This window comes from Clinocottus analis, unplaced genomic scaffold, assembly GCF_023055335.1.
Source record: "Clinocottus analis isolate CAN_PGR_092001 unplaced genomic scaffold, fCliAna1.0.p SCAF_20, whole genome shotgun sequence".
NCBI classification, from domain to species: domain Eukaryota; kingdom Metazoa; phylum Chordata; class Actinopteri; order Perciformes; family Cottidae; genus Clinocottus; species Clinocottus analis.
The window spans coordinates 8,191,185-8,208,890 of record NW_027175932.1 but is presented as its reverse complement, the minus strand read 5'-3'; the positions used below and the strand labels follow the sequence as shown (position 1 = coordinate 8,208,890).

The 17,706-nt window shown below is 41.3% G+C and overlaps 1 protein-coding gene across 4 annotated transcripts in view; it reads left to right on the top strand.

Annotated features, from left to right (window-relative positions):
- The window catches only part of ccdc146 (coiled-coil domain containing 146), a 41,750-nt gene that overhangs the window by 18,530 nt on the left and 5,514 nt on the right, over positions 1 to 17,706 (top strand). For 3 of the 4 annotated variants that reach the window (XM_068586621.1, XM_068586623.1, XM_068586624.1), the window contains exons 5-18: positions 432 to 489; positions 2,407 to 2,489; positions 2,756 to 2,849; positions 2,969 to 3,042; positions 3,866 to 4,093; positions 4,209 to 4,298; positions 4,581 to 4,677; positions 6,304 to 6,396; positions 6,809 to 6,976; positions 7,668 to 7,756; positions 9,054 to 9,218; positions 9,432 to 9,507; positions 10,194 to 10,342; positions 10,502 to 10,730. In XM_068586621.1, the coding sequence (XP_068442722.1) occupies positions 432 to 489; positions 2,407 to 2,489; positions 2,756 to 2,849; positions 2,969 to 3,042; positions 3,866 to 4,093; positions 4,209 to 4,298; positions 4,581 to 4,677; positions 6,304 to 6,396; positions 6,809 to 6,976; positions 7,668 to 7,756; positions 9,054 to 9,218; positions 9,432 to 9,507; positions 10,194 to 10,342; positions 10,502 to 10,730 (1,693 nt within the window). The remainder of the gene's footprint in view (positions 1 to 431; positions 490 to 2,406; positions 2,490 to 2,755; positions 2,850 to 2,968; positions 3,043 to 3,865; positions 4,094 to 4,208; positions 4,299 to 4,580; positions 4,678 to 6,303; positions 6,397 to 6,808; positions 6,977 to 7,667; positions 7,757 to 9,053; positions 9,219 to 9,431; positions 9,508 to 10,193; positions 10,343 to 10,501; positions 10,731 to 17,706) is intronic. The other variant, XM_068586622.1, reaches the window with a different exon arrangement.

Sequence of the window (17,706 nt, the reverse complement as noted above, 5' to 3'; positions counted from 1 at the left end):
TCAACTGCTCAAAAAGAGTCTGCCGCAGGGTGATGAAACATTCATAGAAATTGGGTTTTTATACGCACATTTATATCGTGTGGGGTACTTTATTCATAATATCTTTGTGTTCATGTATGATAAGGCCTGTGTATACATTGACTCTTTTATACAATATGTGTGTCCAAGGATTGGCATATATATCTTATTCACTCAAGCAACGTTTTGACAGCAGCTGCTTCATTTTTTATTTTTTTTTAAAAATGTTTTCTCTTTTAATTAAGAGGAATTCAGCATGACTTCTGGTTAACTGGAAACTGCACACCAGTGTATTTATACAAACGAAAAACGTTAATTCCCGTTTTTCTCATTTTCTGTTCAACCAGGAACTGTTTTTAGTTTCCAATTGACTTCCTCTCCATCTAACCCCACCACACCTCCCCCCTATGCAGTGTCTGGGAAGAGAAGCAGTATCTGGAGAACGAGAATGAGATTCAGCCGAAACCTGCTGTAAGTTCATCATTGCATCATCCAGGTGTAGTTTCAGAGACGTGGATTACTACTGCAACAGCGGTCCTCAGGGACGATGCATATGAGTTTTACTTTAAGCCTCGGTCCAGGCTTAATCCTTCATTATTTTTTTGGGGCCATTTTAGAGCTGAAATATTTTATTTTACAATCTACCATTGAGAAAAAATGATATACAAGTTGTAAAAGCTGTAATCCTTGTTACAGCTGGAGAGAGGTTTTTGAACTTAATAAATACATGAAGTCAGTAAATGCTGGTAATCATCCACAACTGATGCAGTAAAATGTATAACAATACTCAGATGTTAGATCTAAAAATAGGTGTTTGGACAGTTGCCGATAGCACACTCTGTTCCATTATAAATCTTTTTGTTTTGCACCCAATCCAACACAAAGAATGTGAGATCAGAAACCTAACACTGTCTTCTAATATACATGATTATCTGCATATTGTATTAAAAGGAGCAAATGTGCATTTTTGTTCTTTCGCATATCATACTAGAAACTCAGTAACTTCTTGATGCATACTCTGTAGTATGCTGTCGAGCATATTAATACTGCATTATCTTTATCAGAAGTCTACCACAATGCAGTGCAGTTTGAGCATGGAACAACCCCCGGGTGTGAAAGAAAACCTACCGTAGCGGTTTAATCACTAACCCTCAAACGTCTTGGAAAAAAAACAAGAATACTAACATGAGACACTTAGGGTCATCTCAAGGAGCGTTGCATTCACAATTCTATAATTATCAAACTTCATCGAAAATGATAATTGCGAATGTTAGAAGAAGGTTCAAAATTATGATGCTGAGAATGTCCTGGGGGACTCCCAGACCTCTCGCTGAATATTTGTAATAATTGTGTCCCCACAATTGTTGAAACAAAACCTCTGCCCTCGGCTTGTTGAATCAATTACGCAGCTTTAATTAACTTTTGGATTTGTAATACTTTTGGGGGTTCTGTTGTGCAACTACTGATCACAAAAACAAAACTTTTGAAATGTACTACAAGTCTGCCTTCATGCGTCTGGATGCTACCTTTCACATAATTATTCAAAACACCTTTGGGTAACCTTCAAGGGACCAAACAGGAAAAAACGAAGACAAACATGCCCACGTGTTCTTGTGTGAGGGTAGCAGTGAGAGTTGCGTTAAAATCTTTGAAAAATCATATTTTCATGCTGTTTTTTTACTCTGTAGGCTCGGGAGCCAGTATTGCAGTAAACCCATTGCAGCATTTTGACTGCTCAAAATTAATTATCGGGTGTATTCAGTGGGCAAAAGCGTTGCATTACCACCGTGGACACGCACAGCAGCAGGCCTCATGAGCTATTCCCAAAATGTACGACATCAGAAGTGTGTAAATGCAAAGTCTGCCTCTGTTTAAGTGAATAGCAGAAGCTGCTGCCTTCACTAGAACAGTTTGGGCAATTTAGTCTTGTCCTATTGAAACAATATGCTATATTGAGGCGACATGATTAAGTGTGATATTAATTTTAGGGCACAAACATGTCAACCATTATAAATAAACGATGCCTCGCATACATTTCTAATTGTTTGGCTGTATGTAGATGGATATTAGAGAGAAAAAAACTAGCTTTCAAGTGCATTCAATTTATTTAGTTAAATTAAAAACAGCTGCTTAGTTACAGTTGTTTATATTTATGCTTTTGGACACAAACGAGATTTACAGCTGAAACATCAGGCGGACTTGGCTATATTTTTTGTCACGTTGAACAAACCCTGCTAAAGCTGACTCTGACAGTTAGGATCAGATGCTGACATGAGAAAAAAACACAATGGGATGTTGCCTGTAGCCTGATATCAATTAAAATGTCATCATAGACTTGATATGCTTGATATGTGATCTAATGTTCATACTGCTTGGTGGGTTCTCCAGGAGCTGGAGGGCAGAACAAAGTCCCTGCAGGACAAATATGAGGATCTGAGGAAAGATGTTTGCCAGAGACAACTGGAAGTCAGGTATTTTCTTCCGCTGTTGTTCAGTGAGCACACATGCAGATTGCTCACGTTTCCCTGCAGATTGATAATGGGGTTCATATTCACTCTGTGGCGCTCTTCATGACGTCTTCTTTTTGCACGTCCGTCTTTTAACTTTCATTCAGAGTGCTCACATTGTCTATTTTAACAAGAAGCAGTGCAGCTGAATCGTTTAAGTGGTGTTAATCATAGTTATTCAGATAACTAGGGTTCTTTTTGTGTGTATCTCTCTCTCACTCCACGCACAGAAGTCTGACAGAAGATGTGGAAACTCATGAAATGCAGATATTGAAGGAACAGAAAGAGCTGGAAGACAAAATGAACATACTGGAGCTCATAGAGGTCTGTGTGCGTGTGTGTGTGTGTGTGTGGAGGGGGGGGGGCATAGTTTACAGCATACTGTCAATAAAATAACAAATATTTAGCTTTCTTACATTGTGTGTGTGTTTGTCTCTAACAAGGCTGAGAAGGCCCAGCTGATCCCCATCCCTGACCAGGTTTTTAAGGAGATTGAAAGGAAACGCTCTCAGAAGGAGTAAGTACATGTCGCCCTTTAATATTCTTCATACGTTTTAAACACTAGGAATAAAAAATGAGCCAGTAAGGGCGTTTCAACACTGAGACAACACTGGGAAAAGAAGACAGCAGACATATTTAGAAAATTAAGTCACTTCCTGTCAGTTGGCTCAAATCCTTCTATAATCTACCTCCTTCCTTTCATCTCCTATACATGAAAGAGCTGTAATTTTCCACTTGGAGAAGACAATTGCTTTTGCTCAGTGTAAACTTTTGAAATGGAACAGATTAAACAAACACATCTGTGCAAAACTGAAGCTAAATATTATTTATTTTCCTGCAAGATGCATTACTTTCCCAGGTGAATACTGTTGCAGTTTCCTCTCTCTCGAACATATCTTTCAAGACGTTCTTGTTGATACACAGTAGGCATGTGGAACTGAAAAAAAAGTACTATTTTAGTTGAATTGTTGAAAATGTAAAGGTCAATCCCTCTAATTATTTTTTTAAGACAAACATATGCGTCAGACATCATTATTTTTAGTATTCAAGCGCAGCCGCCTTCAAAAGTCTCTTCATCACCAGAGAATGGTTCCACTGGCACACTGCAGTCTCTTTTATGTTAAATTCAAATTAATATTTGGCTTGCAAGGGATGTAATGGAACTGCCTGTTTGAGCCATGTGACTTGTAATTTGAAATTCACAAAGCTTGAGGGGTACTTGGAGGGTGTATGAAAAATATTTTATAAGATATGCACTCTTCCAGTGCAAGTGAAGAGTAATGAACAGATGTTCTCCTCTTGCTCTTACACTTACACTTCTTACCTCCTAAACACATTAGATCTGCAATGAAGAAGATGGAAGCGCTAAATACTGAGGAATCACAGATGGAGCAGCAGGTGAAGGAGGTGGACGAGCGTAACCGCTCTCTGAGGCTGAAGAGGAAGGAGTTGAACGGAGAGCTGGAGGATCTTAGGGCCCAAGTAGATGCCAGTCAGAAGGAGTGCAGGCAGCTGCTGAAAGAGCAGGAGGTCAACAGGGAGGAGGAGGCTGAACTCATGGGGAACAGGTACAAACGTCTCACAGAGTACAGTCACAGTCAAAAACGGGCACTATGGCGAGAGCCTGAGAGTTGGAAGAGATGCTGTGTCTTTTCATACACATCATTGTGTTTCCACCACCAGAGGAATCCTGGAAATGAAGTTGCAGAGCGTCATGTGCGACAGGAAGCACCTGCATGAGGGCCACTCTGTGCGGCTCAGGGAGACAAACAGGTACGGACTGATGTCAAACTGAGCTCCATCGCAGATGGAAATAACAAGAACCCTGAAAGATTCTGTGAGGGCTTTTACACCTGCACCTGTAAACCTAAAATATACCGTAAATACATGTGTTCATATGTATTTGGTATTCAGCTTGGGGTTTTAGTTTCCAGTATGGCTGTACTGTGCCTTCTTCTGCATAGTAGAATGAGCCTACTTTAGAGTTTCTTCATTTTTTTTAAGGAGTTACAGCCTTATGGAAATGATTTCAAATGTGCATTTGTGTCTCATCAGGCAATCGCAAGCCCTAAAGAGGATGGAGCAGGCGTTGACCACGGCCACTGAGCAGCTGGAGCACACGCGGGCAATCTACAATGACTTAAAGGCACAGGTGACCTGTAGATTGTTACTTTTAATGATTATTGAAGAAAACGTCTGCTCAGATTTTAAGAGCATTCATAAGTAATTTGGCATTTTGGAGCATCATATGCAGAGTTTACCAGTAAGCCTCACAATGTTAAAACACACACTCGTCCTGGTTTGAGGCATTATGTCTTACTGGGTTTAGATGAAATGCAGGTTTGGGGAAAAATTGCAGTGTACATGGTGCCAGTAATCATCAGCACGTTAAATCTCCATTACATCAACAGCATTATTTTTTGGCGCTTCCCGTAATTTTACTGATGCTCACAGATTTTCAAAGGAGAGTCATGGGAAATGCGTCAGCAAATATCACGAGCACATAACAATATGAAAGGAAATCCCAATGGCACGTCAGGGAATTCATGCATTGAGAAGATATTGAAAACAAAGCAGTTTTACAATATAATTCATTCATTTCAACTACATCTGCCAATCATCAACAACTCTTACATGAACAATAACTCATTTGTCTTTCTCAAATAGTATGTGATTGATGGCTGTGATATTTCCACGAGGTTGTGGTCTAAGCTTTACACCGCATGAGAACTGATATGGTTGTAAAATAATAATAAATAACCTTCTGACAGGACATGCTGTGATACCAGCGAAGCGTTTAGAGATGAAAAGAAAAGACCTCATGCGGAAGGCTAAACTATTAGAGAGGGAGAGAAAATGATGCTTGCCCTGAGTCACTGACTTAACTAATGTAGCCGTGAGGCTAGCCACGGGGGCGGCTAAGCTCTGAGCAACATTTTATCTCCATCGTTAAAAAGATATTGTCTCTCTTTTTGGTAAGTATGTCGTCCTTTGTGGAGTTGCGTTGCAATATACAGTAGGCAGTTGCCAGTGCTGCAATGGCAACATTTCCTGCAGGATTTTCTGCTGTTGAAATTGGCTTTCACCGAAGAGATGTGACTGTGTATCCATTTGTGTAACAGCCAATACTAACACTCACTGGGTCTTGTGATTGGCCAAATCTCCTGTCCAGGACGAGATCTCCCAAAGCCTGAAAACAGAGCAAAGAGGATCTGCTGAAATCTAGTGTTCTCTCCGACCACTTAAATTACAATATTCTGAAAGGTTATTATTGAATTAATTCCCGATAATACCAGAAATGCACTGCTCAGTTTTGAACCTACTAATTTAGTCTGCTTCTTCCTCTTTGAGGGACTAACTCGTTTTAAATATAGAGTGTAGCTCTTACCACTCAACATGAGTCCTGGCAACCCAGCAGAGGGGCAATCCCAACGCCTAAAGACATTCATTTTTAATTAGTCAAGTGTCACTGGATCAGAAAGACCTTAGAGAAACTCTGATATATAGTATTAATTATTTTGCAATCAATGTTTAATGTGGGATAAAATATGCACTGACGGAATTTGATTTTGAGTTTTTATGATTTTGCACCAGACCCTCGTGGTCTTTTCTTTCTCAGTATGCAAAATGTAATGGACTAATGTCCAACCAGGGAAGCAAATGATAATACATGTTTGTATCTTTTTAGTAAGAGTCAGGGTCTGACATACACCACATGTACGCTCTGCTAAAAAGTACAAATTTGAACCGATTTTTCATTTCTGACTTGAATTTCTAGCTCGATGCTGTTTCCAAACAAGAGACCAGTATTCAGCAGAGGATGGAGCTCCAGAAAGATGTGGATGCTCTCAGAGTCAGCTTTGAAAAGCAGGTGGGACAACGTGCATGCGTGGGTGGACACATCATTTTCAGCAGCTGTAAAATGTAATGCAATTTACTGCTGTAGCCCTCGAACAAATCTACTTTTATAAAGCCTCTAATTTATTTTTTTGATGAAACTGTGATTGCAAAGTGTTGTTTCTAATCAGTTGTATATCTCAGAGGTAAAAGGAAAGATCATTGCATTTCTATCTTTTTCTATGTCAGGCAGTTAGGCAAAACTTTAACGATCCCTTTTGGGAAATGTACGAACTTTAAACAGAAAAGTTTCAATACCAATCTTCCGTGTTGCAAAGGACTTTCAGTCCACTTTGCGGTCCAATTCTGCTGTCAGTAACCCTTCCATTGCACTGAAATTGCGGGATTTTTCAGCTGAAAACAATGTTAAATGTGTTCTCAACCAGCGCTCAGTAGCTGAGGAGGAGAGCCAGAAGATGCAGCAGTATGGGATGATTCAGGGGCTGCTGAGGGAGTCAAACTGCCTCCGACAAGAACTCCATAACCTCAGATGTCTGACACAGATCAAAGTGGAAGAAAGGGGCCAGAAGCACCGGGAACTGCTTCGAGCTGAGGTGCAATACAAACACACACACAATTTTACTTTAAAAAAAAAAAGGTTTAAATTTCATCATTAGTGCCTTTGAATAGCTCTCGCAGACACCAACATGTGTATTTCACCCCAAATGTGTCAAACACATCAAAGGGAAACTACAAGTAGGTTCATATATTAAGAATGAATGTGATCAAAAATGATTTTTAAAAAAAACACAATTTCAAAGATTGCAAATGCCTCTACTGCCCTTACAATATTACTGTCACTGCAATGTGATCATTTCAAAATTATTTGAAAAAGGTAGCGGGACTAGGCAATTTTAGTTCTGCGAAATTGAAGAGTGGGACAATTTTTGGCAGAAATCACTTTTGGTACGCTATTCTTCCTGTCAGCCGAAATCAAAAGGGGCTACTATTCTAAAACAGTATCTCTGGTAACCAGAGTTTATCTCCTACCTGACCAGTAAGTAATGGCAATGACTCGCTCCAAAATGAATCAAAGAAATCAGAAAACTCTTACAGGACAGCTCGGTGCTTTTCTTTATGTCTTCCATATGTCGGAAAAAAGAGCTGCTATACTGAAAAATGTACACTCACAAATCTGATTTAAAGGTTGATGTTCGTGAGCACACACACACACACACACACACACGGATACACACACAGAGAAGTGATGATACTGTGGTTTTACCTGTGTAACTCTATCCACAGCAGCTGAACCAGCACATCCAGCAGGAGCTGCGAGAAAAAGAGCTCATCATCATGGACCACAACAAGCTGAGCACTATGCTGCAGCGCAGGTGTCACTGTTGTTTTCTCCTCTAATGTCCATGTCAGACACAAAGACCTGCAAAACGACTGCAATGCAAAACGCGGCTGAACAACTAGAAAGTGTGTGTTTTGGTTCTCTGTAGAGGACGTGGTGCTCATCTGCGTTACATGAGGAAGGGTGCTCCTGCATCCAGGGTCAACTTGTACGTGCATATTATCTCCATGGTGTTTACAATCAGTGTGGGAAGCAAATTGAATTCCTGGAGTATATTGATGTGACTGGTAATTGAATTTGTGGTTATTTGTTTGGCTCCTCTGATCTGTGCAACAGCGGGGATCACAATTAATTCAAACATCTGCACATGCTGTCAGGCTAGAAAAGCTTAACTTACTAATTGGTCATCCTTCAGTGTTCAGTAACAGTCTAATGCATTCGGCACCACCCAGTACAACAGCCGACTCTTTCTACATTCAATTAGTTCACGACCGCAGACTTCAGTCTGATATGGATCCGCCCTTCAAACTGCATCTAGTCGAGCAAAAACAAGGCAGGATGATAATTAAATGTGGTGTTGCCTCTCTCATGTCTTACATGAATGGCAAAGATAAATTTAATGAAATGTCATACTGCGTGAGACTTTAATTCTGTCATAATGTGATTCACTGATCATTTGTGATGAACACGAATGTGACTTTTTTATATTTACCATACTTAAGATGAGATTCTAACACTTAAGTGATATTAAGATGGCACCAGGATGATTACGGCAGTCACATTTTTGTCCACATTTGATGCACGCCTAGACATAAAGTCCATAAAAGCAGATAAGCAGCGATAACCATAACTTTTTATTATCACACACAATCGTACACAGCACCATGTAGTGAAATTCAGTCTCTGCATTAAAACCATCCCAGCATTTGGAGCAGTGGGCAGCAACTAAGCAAGGCTCAGGCAGTTTGTGGGTCGGTGCTTTGCTCAAGAGGCAAACTGGCACCGCTCCAGCTGCCAGTCCATAGTCCACTCGTGGGGTTGAACCGGTGACCCTCTGGTCCTCATGGACTGAGCCACTGCTGCCTTGAGTCAGTTGAGTTGACCTTTGAAAACTTGGCGGGGGCTATAAATCCTCCATCTTATATAAATCCTCCAGTAGATATCAAGATGCTACACAAAGAGAATAAACTCAATGTCTTTAACAGCTGGCTAAGTAAATGCCAATTATCATAAGAGGCAGGTAAATGTCAAAAACCTGCTCTGGATTAGAGCCTAATATTGTAATCCAGATGAACAATTAGCTCACTGTTAATCAGTGTTTTCTTCCTTAGAGTCGTACATTACTGCAAGCTGTGCAACATGATCACGGAGGAGAAGAACAAGTACGTCAACCTGAAGCAGATCTCCTCCCAGGCGATCACCGAGCTGATGGAGCAGGTCAAAGTGCTGGAAAATGAATCCGAGATCCAGCGCTCCATTGTCATCAACAAGGACCGGTGTGTACATGTGAAATACTACCTACTAATGCAGGAAGAGGGCATCCATAGTAATATACTCATAAAAGCAATGCAACAAATGCTGTGTCTGTAAAGGTTGTACGGTTTAGTTTGTTAAGACCACACTTTTCTTTGCTGGTAATCTTCAGTATCTGCATCCTTTTCATTGTGTGTACTATTTCTGATATTTTTCTTTGTGTGTGTCCATTCCAGATCACTCACAAAGGCTCATATGAAGATTTCTAATAGCTCCAAAATAAGGGACAAACTGCACAATGACATCTCCAAGGTCCATGCACGCACACACACACACACACACACACACACACACACACACACACACACACACACACACACACACAAACACACACAGAGATGAAACCAGTCAAAACACATCGTGGGTGTTCTTTGCCGTGATGTAGTTTGATTATTTCTGCAGTCTAATTATGTTAATTGATATGTTATTAAGAATAACTTCATCCTAAGGGGGAAACGAAGCGAAAGAGACAAAGCTGTCGTTGAGTTGTTTTGAATGAGCTCAACCTTTTGGGTCTTAAACAAGATTTAAGAGCCCTTCGAGAAATGTTAAGGAGGCAAAGCCACATCCAGTTTGCTTGGTATTTATCTCATGTGTTTTATACAAGTCTTAAATTGTTAGTCTTGCAGAGTTTATAGTTTACAACAGTTTGTGAACATGTATAGTCTTCTATTGACGTTAACATGCCTCAGAACTTATTTTTCTTTAAGGAATAATAAATGTTTTTGCTTCCCACAATGAAGCTCAGCAAATGTTTGAGTGGTGCTTTTTTGTTTTTGGCATGTGTATTGACATAACAGTGGTTGAGTCAGAAGTGTGCAGTGCAAGTTCAACCAATCAGAGGGAAATTCAAAAGCATCTCACATCAACACTAAGTGTCCTAATATGGCTCTAAAAACATAAACATTTTATTTATTCATTTATTTTCCATCTTTTAGCTTGCCTGGAAGCACCGTCAGGTCAGTCAGGAGTATGAAGACAACCAGCTGGAGTTGATGAAACTCGCTCAAACGATTAACCTCCAGGAGAAGGCACTTCTGGAAATAAACAGGAATCATGAAACAGCCGTACAGCGCCGCAATTTTCTGTATGTTCATGATTTGTGAGCTTCCACGATGTCCCTGAATTTAACTACAGGATCGAAACTACATATGTCAAATAATGTTTATGTCCCTTGCTGTGTGTGTGTGTGTGTGTGTGTGTGTGTGTGTGTGTGTGTGTGTGTGTGTGTGTGTGTCGCCTACAGTGGCATTCATCTCCTGGAGCACGACGAGGTTTTATTCAACTACTATGAAAAGTTAAGCGTCCAGGAGGCCGCCATTAGTAAGGCGAACATGACACTGGAGACCCTGGAAAAGGAAATGAGAGACTTACAGTTAGAGATTAAGGAGGAGAGGAGACAGACCGACCTGAAGAAGAAGGAGGTGCCCCTCAAGAAACGGCTGGAGGGAGAGATCACCACTCTGCAGATAGAGGTGGGGAAAGTATGCGCGCATACTAACATAAAACCCACGCATTCATACACAGCCATCAACAGATATTAACAGATGCACAACCAAAACTAAATCAAGCCGGCAGTTTCCATACTGATAGAACATCGAGAAAAAAAATTGAATCCACTAAACTTTCAGAACGGCAAACTAATTACTTGGAAAAGTTGTGGGCGGAAAGGTGTGTGTGTGTGTGGTTCTGTGTGTGTGTAAATTGCAGAGGATGAGCAATAGACATGTTCCTTAGAAATCATTCCTTAATATAATTTCTGTTGTGCGAACAGTGACGACAGTGTCCCAGTGACAGTCTCCCAACGCCTACTTCTCCTTTGTCTGCTTCTTCTCTCAGTCCTTGCCAACAAGAAATGAAAACATTTGTATGTGTTTTTAAACATTTTAGTTGAACTATTATCCGCTGTGCAAAGAGCTTGCTGTGTAGTTACTTTTGTTACAGCAAAGGTGCTCAGTGGTACTCAACAGTTTGTGCTCCTTCTTTGTTACGAAAGTGAAGTTGTCCGACAAGGTATTTCATTGTATTGCATGAGCAATATTGTGTTCATATTTTCCCACAAGGCCCCTACATCTCATCTTAAGTGCATTCACTCATATATCCGTGTATCTGTGCAGATTTTGCCGTTCAGTATTCGGCCGTCCACATTTCCCCGGTGCCCAATCACAGCTTGACTACATCATGATGCGGCCTCAGTGGATTCAAAATCCTATTTGGAAGCAGTGAAGCAATTAGTTCCTCCTGGTGTGATCAGATGATCAAAGTACTGAAGAGACAGATTGTGTGTCTGCAAGTATTTCTCTGGAATCTTCTAGCAAATTCTGTACAGGCCATTGTGCAGCTGTGTGTGTGTGTGTGCGCATGCAGGTGCGTGTGTGCGTGCGTGTCTTTCACCTTGTAAAAAACAACACTGTTAGACATTTATGTGATGTCCGTGGGAGGCCTCATAGGATCTTAGCAAGAAGATGATTGTGTGTGGAAGAGAGTTGTATGTGTCTCGGGTCTTGCAGACTGGTGTTTAACTGTGTGTGTATCTTTGTCAAGTTACGGGAACTCCAAAAAGAACAGCTAAGTACGAACTCATCAAGACAATTCAATACATGCAGACACCAGAAGAATACCTTAGAGATCCGCTAATGAGCAGATCTCTGTTTTTGAAATACTTTCTGAGCGTGTCCTCGTAATGAGACTTGGAATTGCACTTGTAAATATATTGTGATGGAAGGCTTCCTTTTTCATATAATGAACAGACTCGATGTTCTTAATCTAATTTGCTTACATTGTTTACCAGCAAAAGTATTTCTGTTGACCATATTCCAGATGAATTTGACTTACTCTCGGACTCCTCACAAAACTGCGAGCGCGCACAAACCCTCCATCACATTGTAAGAAAAGCACAATTTGGAAGATTGTAGTTTGTTTTTTTCTCAGAGGAAAAACTTTACAGACACAGACTAAGACACACATGAATAAATAACATTAAAAAAAAAACACAAGCGACTTTGCAAAATCAAGAGTGACAGAAGGAGAGAGGCACACACACATACATACACACACACACACACACACAGACACACACACACACACACACACACACGCTCAGTTTCCCTGGCGTAAGGGATTGGGTGTGTTGCTGCTTTGGATCAGAGTGACTGTTTTTGACTTGCTGCTGGACAAGACTGCTTTGCTCTAAGTCTTGTGCTCTTTTGGATGAAGGCAGTGTTGGAACAGACCTCACCATGTGCAGCTTTTCCCTTTTCTCCATCTGTTTGCTCCTTCTGCTGTTTATCGTTTTGCTACAACGAGCCTCGTCAGTGACATCCTTTCACTCATTGTTAGTTTCATAACTCTTTCCCTCCTCACATTTGCCCGACCAGCCTTCCGTTATTGGTCCCTTGAGGGATCCTCTTGGTTTTTGTTTCATTGCTAGAAACTATTTATTTCACCAGAAAGTCCCTAACCTCCCTTCCCCTTTTCACATATTCTTTTCCCGACTGCTGACCGACCTTGCATTTGGCTGTAAATACAGAACATTTCTTCTTTCTGTCCCTCTTCCACTGTGGTCCTGACAGAGATTTCTCATGAGCTATTGGATAGATTGCCACAGACATTTACTCAGATATCTATGATCCCCAGAGGATAAACCCTACTAACTTTGATCATCCCTGACTTCACCTCTAGCGCCACCATGAGGTTTGTCATCAGTGGTTTTGAGTGAAATGTCTCAACAAATATTGACCCAGACATCTCCGGTTGACCCTAACCCTAATTAGCGAATGTTAGCATGCTAGCACACTAAACTAATATGGTAAGCGTACTCGCTTTTGGTAAGTATTTACCAAAAAAAATGTCACACTTTTCCTTTTAAATGGAGTTATTAACATAGTTCTCGCAGGGCTGCAGACTCGTCGTCTTGTTTGAACACACAAACAACTCCCAGGACTCTCCGTTTCCATCAACAGTTGCTTCTCTGATTAGTGAAACAGCTCCTCTGTCTGCCAATCATCCATCCATATTTCTCCCTCTCCTTTTTGCAAATCATTTTCTGCAATAACTATTCTCCCTCATGCAGCCGTCTACCTACCACTGGGTGCAGAAAGAGAATTGGGGTTTCTCCCATTGCAGGAAGCTCGCCGAACCAATTCATCCTCCTTGTGAATTCATTCTATATGCGAATTCAATTTCCATGCAACTGCCTTGCTGTCGATTTGTTATATATATATTGTGTATTTGTATTCATCTGTGACCAGTTTATCTGCTCATTGCAGACGGACTCCCCCTCCCCCGCCCCCACATCCCTCCCCTCCCTTTGATAGGAAATTTTGACAAAGATAGATCGGGCCATCTGTGACACTATTGAAGTTCAATATACTCTGAGGCTTTCATTTGCTCTGAGGAATTTTAATTGCCGCAAAGTAAACAGAGGTTGGTGTTGGATTCTGAATTGATTGCTTGTTTATGAGTCGCCCGGCACGTCGACATCCAGAACCCGCATACAGGTGCACACGCCTGGGCGCACACGCTGAGGTCGGTGCAGTGTTTGGGAAATTGTGACGATACCCTCGCAGCACCTGGACATTTTTCGACAGCGCTCTAATGACTATAGCTATACGTCTGTTCCACAAAGTCACACGCAAACATAATTCCACCAACAGAGAGGTATTCATAGCGCACGCACACACACACAGTCAGTAATGGAGTAGGATTTATAATGGGGCGAGGTTCATGTCATGCTGCTCTGTTCCTACGGGAGTGAGTCATGCTGTGTGTCTGTCCCTCTCTTAAATCTTTGTATAACCTATCTTGAACTCATTACCATGGGGAAACCCACCGTGAATCAAATCTTGATAGATGGCTGTGTTGTATGCGAGAGACTTAAGAGAGACGGGTGGAGGGAAAGCAGAAAAGACAGGCGGCGAAATGAAAAGGCTGATAATATTGTTTCTTGACTGTTGTTCTCGTTGAGTGCTTTTATGAAACTCCACTCTACAACACTTCAAAGTGTATCAGTAACTCACTTCGATCTGGCTTGTCTTCATGCCGCTGCCCGAATACCCTCGAGCGCACTCGGCCGTGTCTTCAGACGAGTTGGGATGCATCCCAAATGTTTGTCATGAGAGTAGTCCATCGGCAACATATATTTTGGTTGGACCAACAGTAAATTAGCTCTGCTCAAGACTCTCGCGGGAGATGGAATTGTTGCACTGGCTTTTCAGACATTAAAAAAGAAAATGTTCTTTTTATTCCCCACATTGTACGTTTTGGTTGTTAATGCCCAATGTTGGGACTATAACTCCAAATCATATGCAATTATTTAAGGTCATGCAGTCTGGTCTCTAGTGTCACGACTGTGTGCGGTGGGGCAGAGGAAACAACAGGAGTGATAGTGAGGCAAAAATCTAAAAGTATTTTACCAATCAAAGTTACAAAACAAGGGAAAAGACTGGTACGGGAAACAAACACTTAACTCTACTGCTAGAAGGAGACAATCTCGCAACAGACAAGAGAAAGACACAGGGGAAGGCAGGCAAGAGGCACAGATGGAACCAATTAGGGCGGGGCTTTACAATCACAGGAGGGGGGAGGAGTCTGGAAGGAGAACAGGTGAAGTGAATAAACAATCAGGAAACTCTTGGAAGATGCACACAGAATACATAGGAGGGTGTTACGCCTAGTTATCTTTCTCTTGATGTCTTATGGGCCTGTGTAGCCTGAGGTCCTCTGCCTACAGGAACCTATACCTGATAACTATTCCTGCTTCCCAGTGAGAAAGTGAAAGTCAGGGCTTTTGTTGTCAGAGGGCTTTAAGACAATGTGCAGTGATTTGCCTGAGGAATTCAGGCAAAGTATCCTGCTCCCAAGTCTTTACCACAAGATCATTTTCAACTCAACTTTTTGATATCTATTTTTCTTTTTGTGTGTTTGTTTTCTCCCACCACAAAGCTCTCAGAATCCGCCCCGCTGCATTTTGTACTCCGGCTCAGAGGGAAAACAACAGCTGACTTGGTTGTCCTCCAGAGCAACATTACTTCCGTTTGACATTACCGGTTCACTAATATTACGTCTGTTTCTGATATCATGTGACCTGCTGTCAAATATTAATGTAGACGCCACGTTAAGATGCACATTTTCAAATTGATTATAATTTATTTCTCATTTTCGGGGATTATGAAAGCTTCAGTTCAGCGCCTCTGCTCACATGTTCTGCCAATTAACCTTTTATAACCTTATTATGCTTTACTTTACCAACCTTTCTGCTTTACTGATCCATCTCTTTTAATTGTAAGGAACTTTGTAACCTAATTTCTCAGAAGTGGTATGTAAACAAGGTTATTATTTATCGTTATTATTATACTGTTAAGCATGCAGTCTGCCATCAATTATGTGGATTTTTAAGCCATCATGCTAAACCACTAACTGAGTGGAAATTATGTAAATCATATGCAAATTGCATTCTGCGTGGATGCTGTCGCACGCACGTAAAATGCTTTACAACATTCATGAGCCGAGGAAGCAGCAATTATTTGTGACAGTCAGATGAAGAAAACAGAGAGGCAGGGAGGCAGAACAGAGGCACTGACACAGAGACAGATGAGTACAGAAGAAAGACAAACATCAGCGCAAACGAACAGAGGGAGGAGGACGGGTATTAAAATGTTAAGAGCGAGGGCATAACACGGAGAGGAAAAGAGATTGAAGAGAGGAGAAGGAGAGTGACAGGGACGCGCTGTGTCCCATCCATCATGGAGTGTTTAGCGGGCTCCAAGTGCTTACGAATGATATTGGGACACAGATCAGTCAGACTAAAAAGTGAGGACTGGGCACACGCAGATGGGTGTTGCGGATTCTCATGTAGCCTGAAAAGTTCATCTGAATTTAAAGCTTGGAAATGAATGAAAACTTCTCAAATTCAGCGGAAAAAAATTCCACTGAATGTTCACGAGTCAACACAAACACTAAAGATTTACATGTTGCTTGTTGTAAATACCAAAAGAAGAACTGGAAGTTACTATTCAGAGAGAATGCATTTTTAGTACTGGTAATTTGAATGAGGAAATATCTGTGGATAGACACTAGAAATAGTTTTTAATATCACCTTAAATCCAGCACTTCAACTTTGTGAAATAGAAAACGATCGCATCCGCCTTTTAGGCCCTTTTTGTCTCTGTTAATAAATGGAAAAGTTACGCAAAATACTCCAATGCTGCATGATTATATATTTCCTGACACAAAAAGTGTGAGGAATAAAAAATGCAGTATGCTGTCTTACTATGATCGTTTAGTTTAAATCATGCATGACTCCTTGCACCGGGGACACGGTTTTGATGTCAAAGTCATATTCTCTGTGAAAAGTGCAGATAACCCTGGTCCCTGCTGGTCAGCCCCAATTCCTGTTTCTCTGCATCTGTTGTCTCCCTCTGATTGCGTCTTCCTTGTCTCCTTTCACATTCGATCTCTCCCTTCTTTCGTCACTCTGGACTTCATGCTGTCTTTCTTTGCTCTTCTTCACTTTATCTTCCTCTCTCTGTCAGCCTGTTATCAGTCTCCAAGTACATCTGCTCCACTCTCATCTTTGCCTCTCTGATGCGTACTGCCGATGCCGTCTCGCCTCTCAGAGCATCCGTAGCTTTCGCCTGACAAACACCTCAGTTAATCACATGACAGTCATCCTAATAAATTAAAACGTGGGTCATATGACATTGAGGGAGCGCCGAACGCTGGAGTCTGTTTTAATCAGACTCACTGTCTGCTTCCAGGGGCTTCATTAATCTCTTCCATGAAGAGAGGGAGAATGGGAATCATCACTTTGTTCCACGCCGTCTTTCAAGTCTTACACATCATTTCTCACATTGGATGAACGCACGTAGACATGCAGGAGCATGCACGTACACACGCCGCATGGTTGAGTGGAGAGAAGATGCTGTTTCATAAGCCAGGTCAAGGCAGGTCGGCCCCCCCGCGTCCAACATATTTCCACACGCTGTTTGCTCCTCGTCTCCTCACTTTACTCTCTGCTGCCTGTCCACTCACTTCTTCTCCTACTCACTTATATTTGGCTCTTTCTCTCCAGGCTACTATTCATATTTTCTCATGTCTTCTTTCTCTCTGATCTGTTTTTTTTTCTTTTTTTCTTCCGTCTTTCTATTTTCTGCTGACGTCCTTTTTATGGTCCCTGTCATCTTTCCTTGATCATCTCGGCTGCATATGTTTTTATATATAGACAAGCTTTATTTTGCTGTAATGGGGCCACTGGGTATGTGCTTTAACTTCTCTGTTGAGATACTGCAGCTACTTCATAATTGTTAATCATTTCCTTCTGCAGTTTGTGCAAAGGTCAGGAGGCCACGTATTAGTCTGTGTCTCTATAATCTATGTTAAATAGTAAATATTAGAACCAAATGCTCTGCATGAATCAGACTGACTAGGTGCAGCATGTCCATACATCCTCCG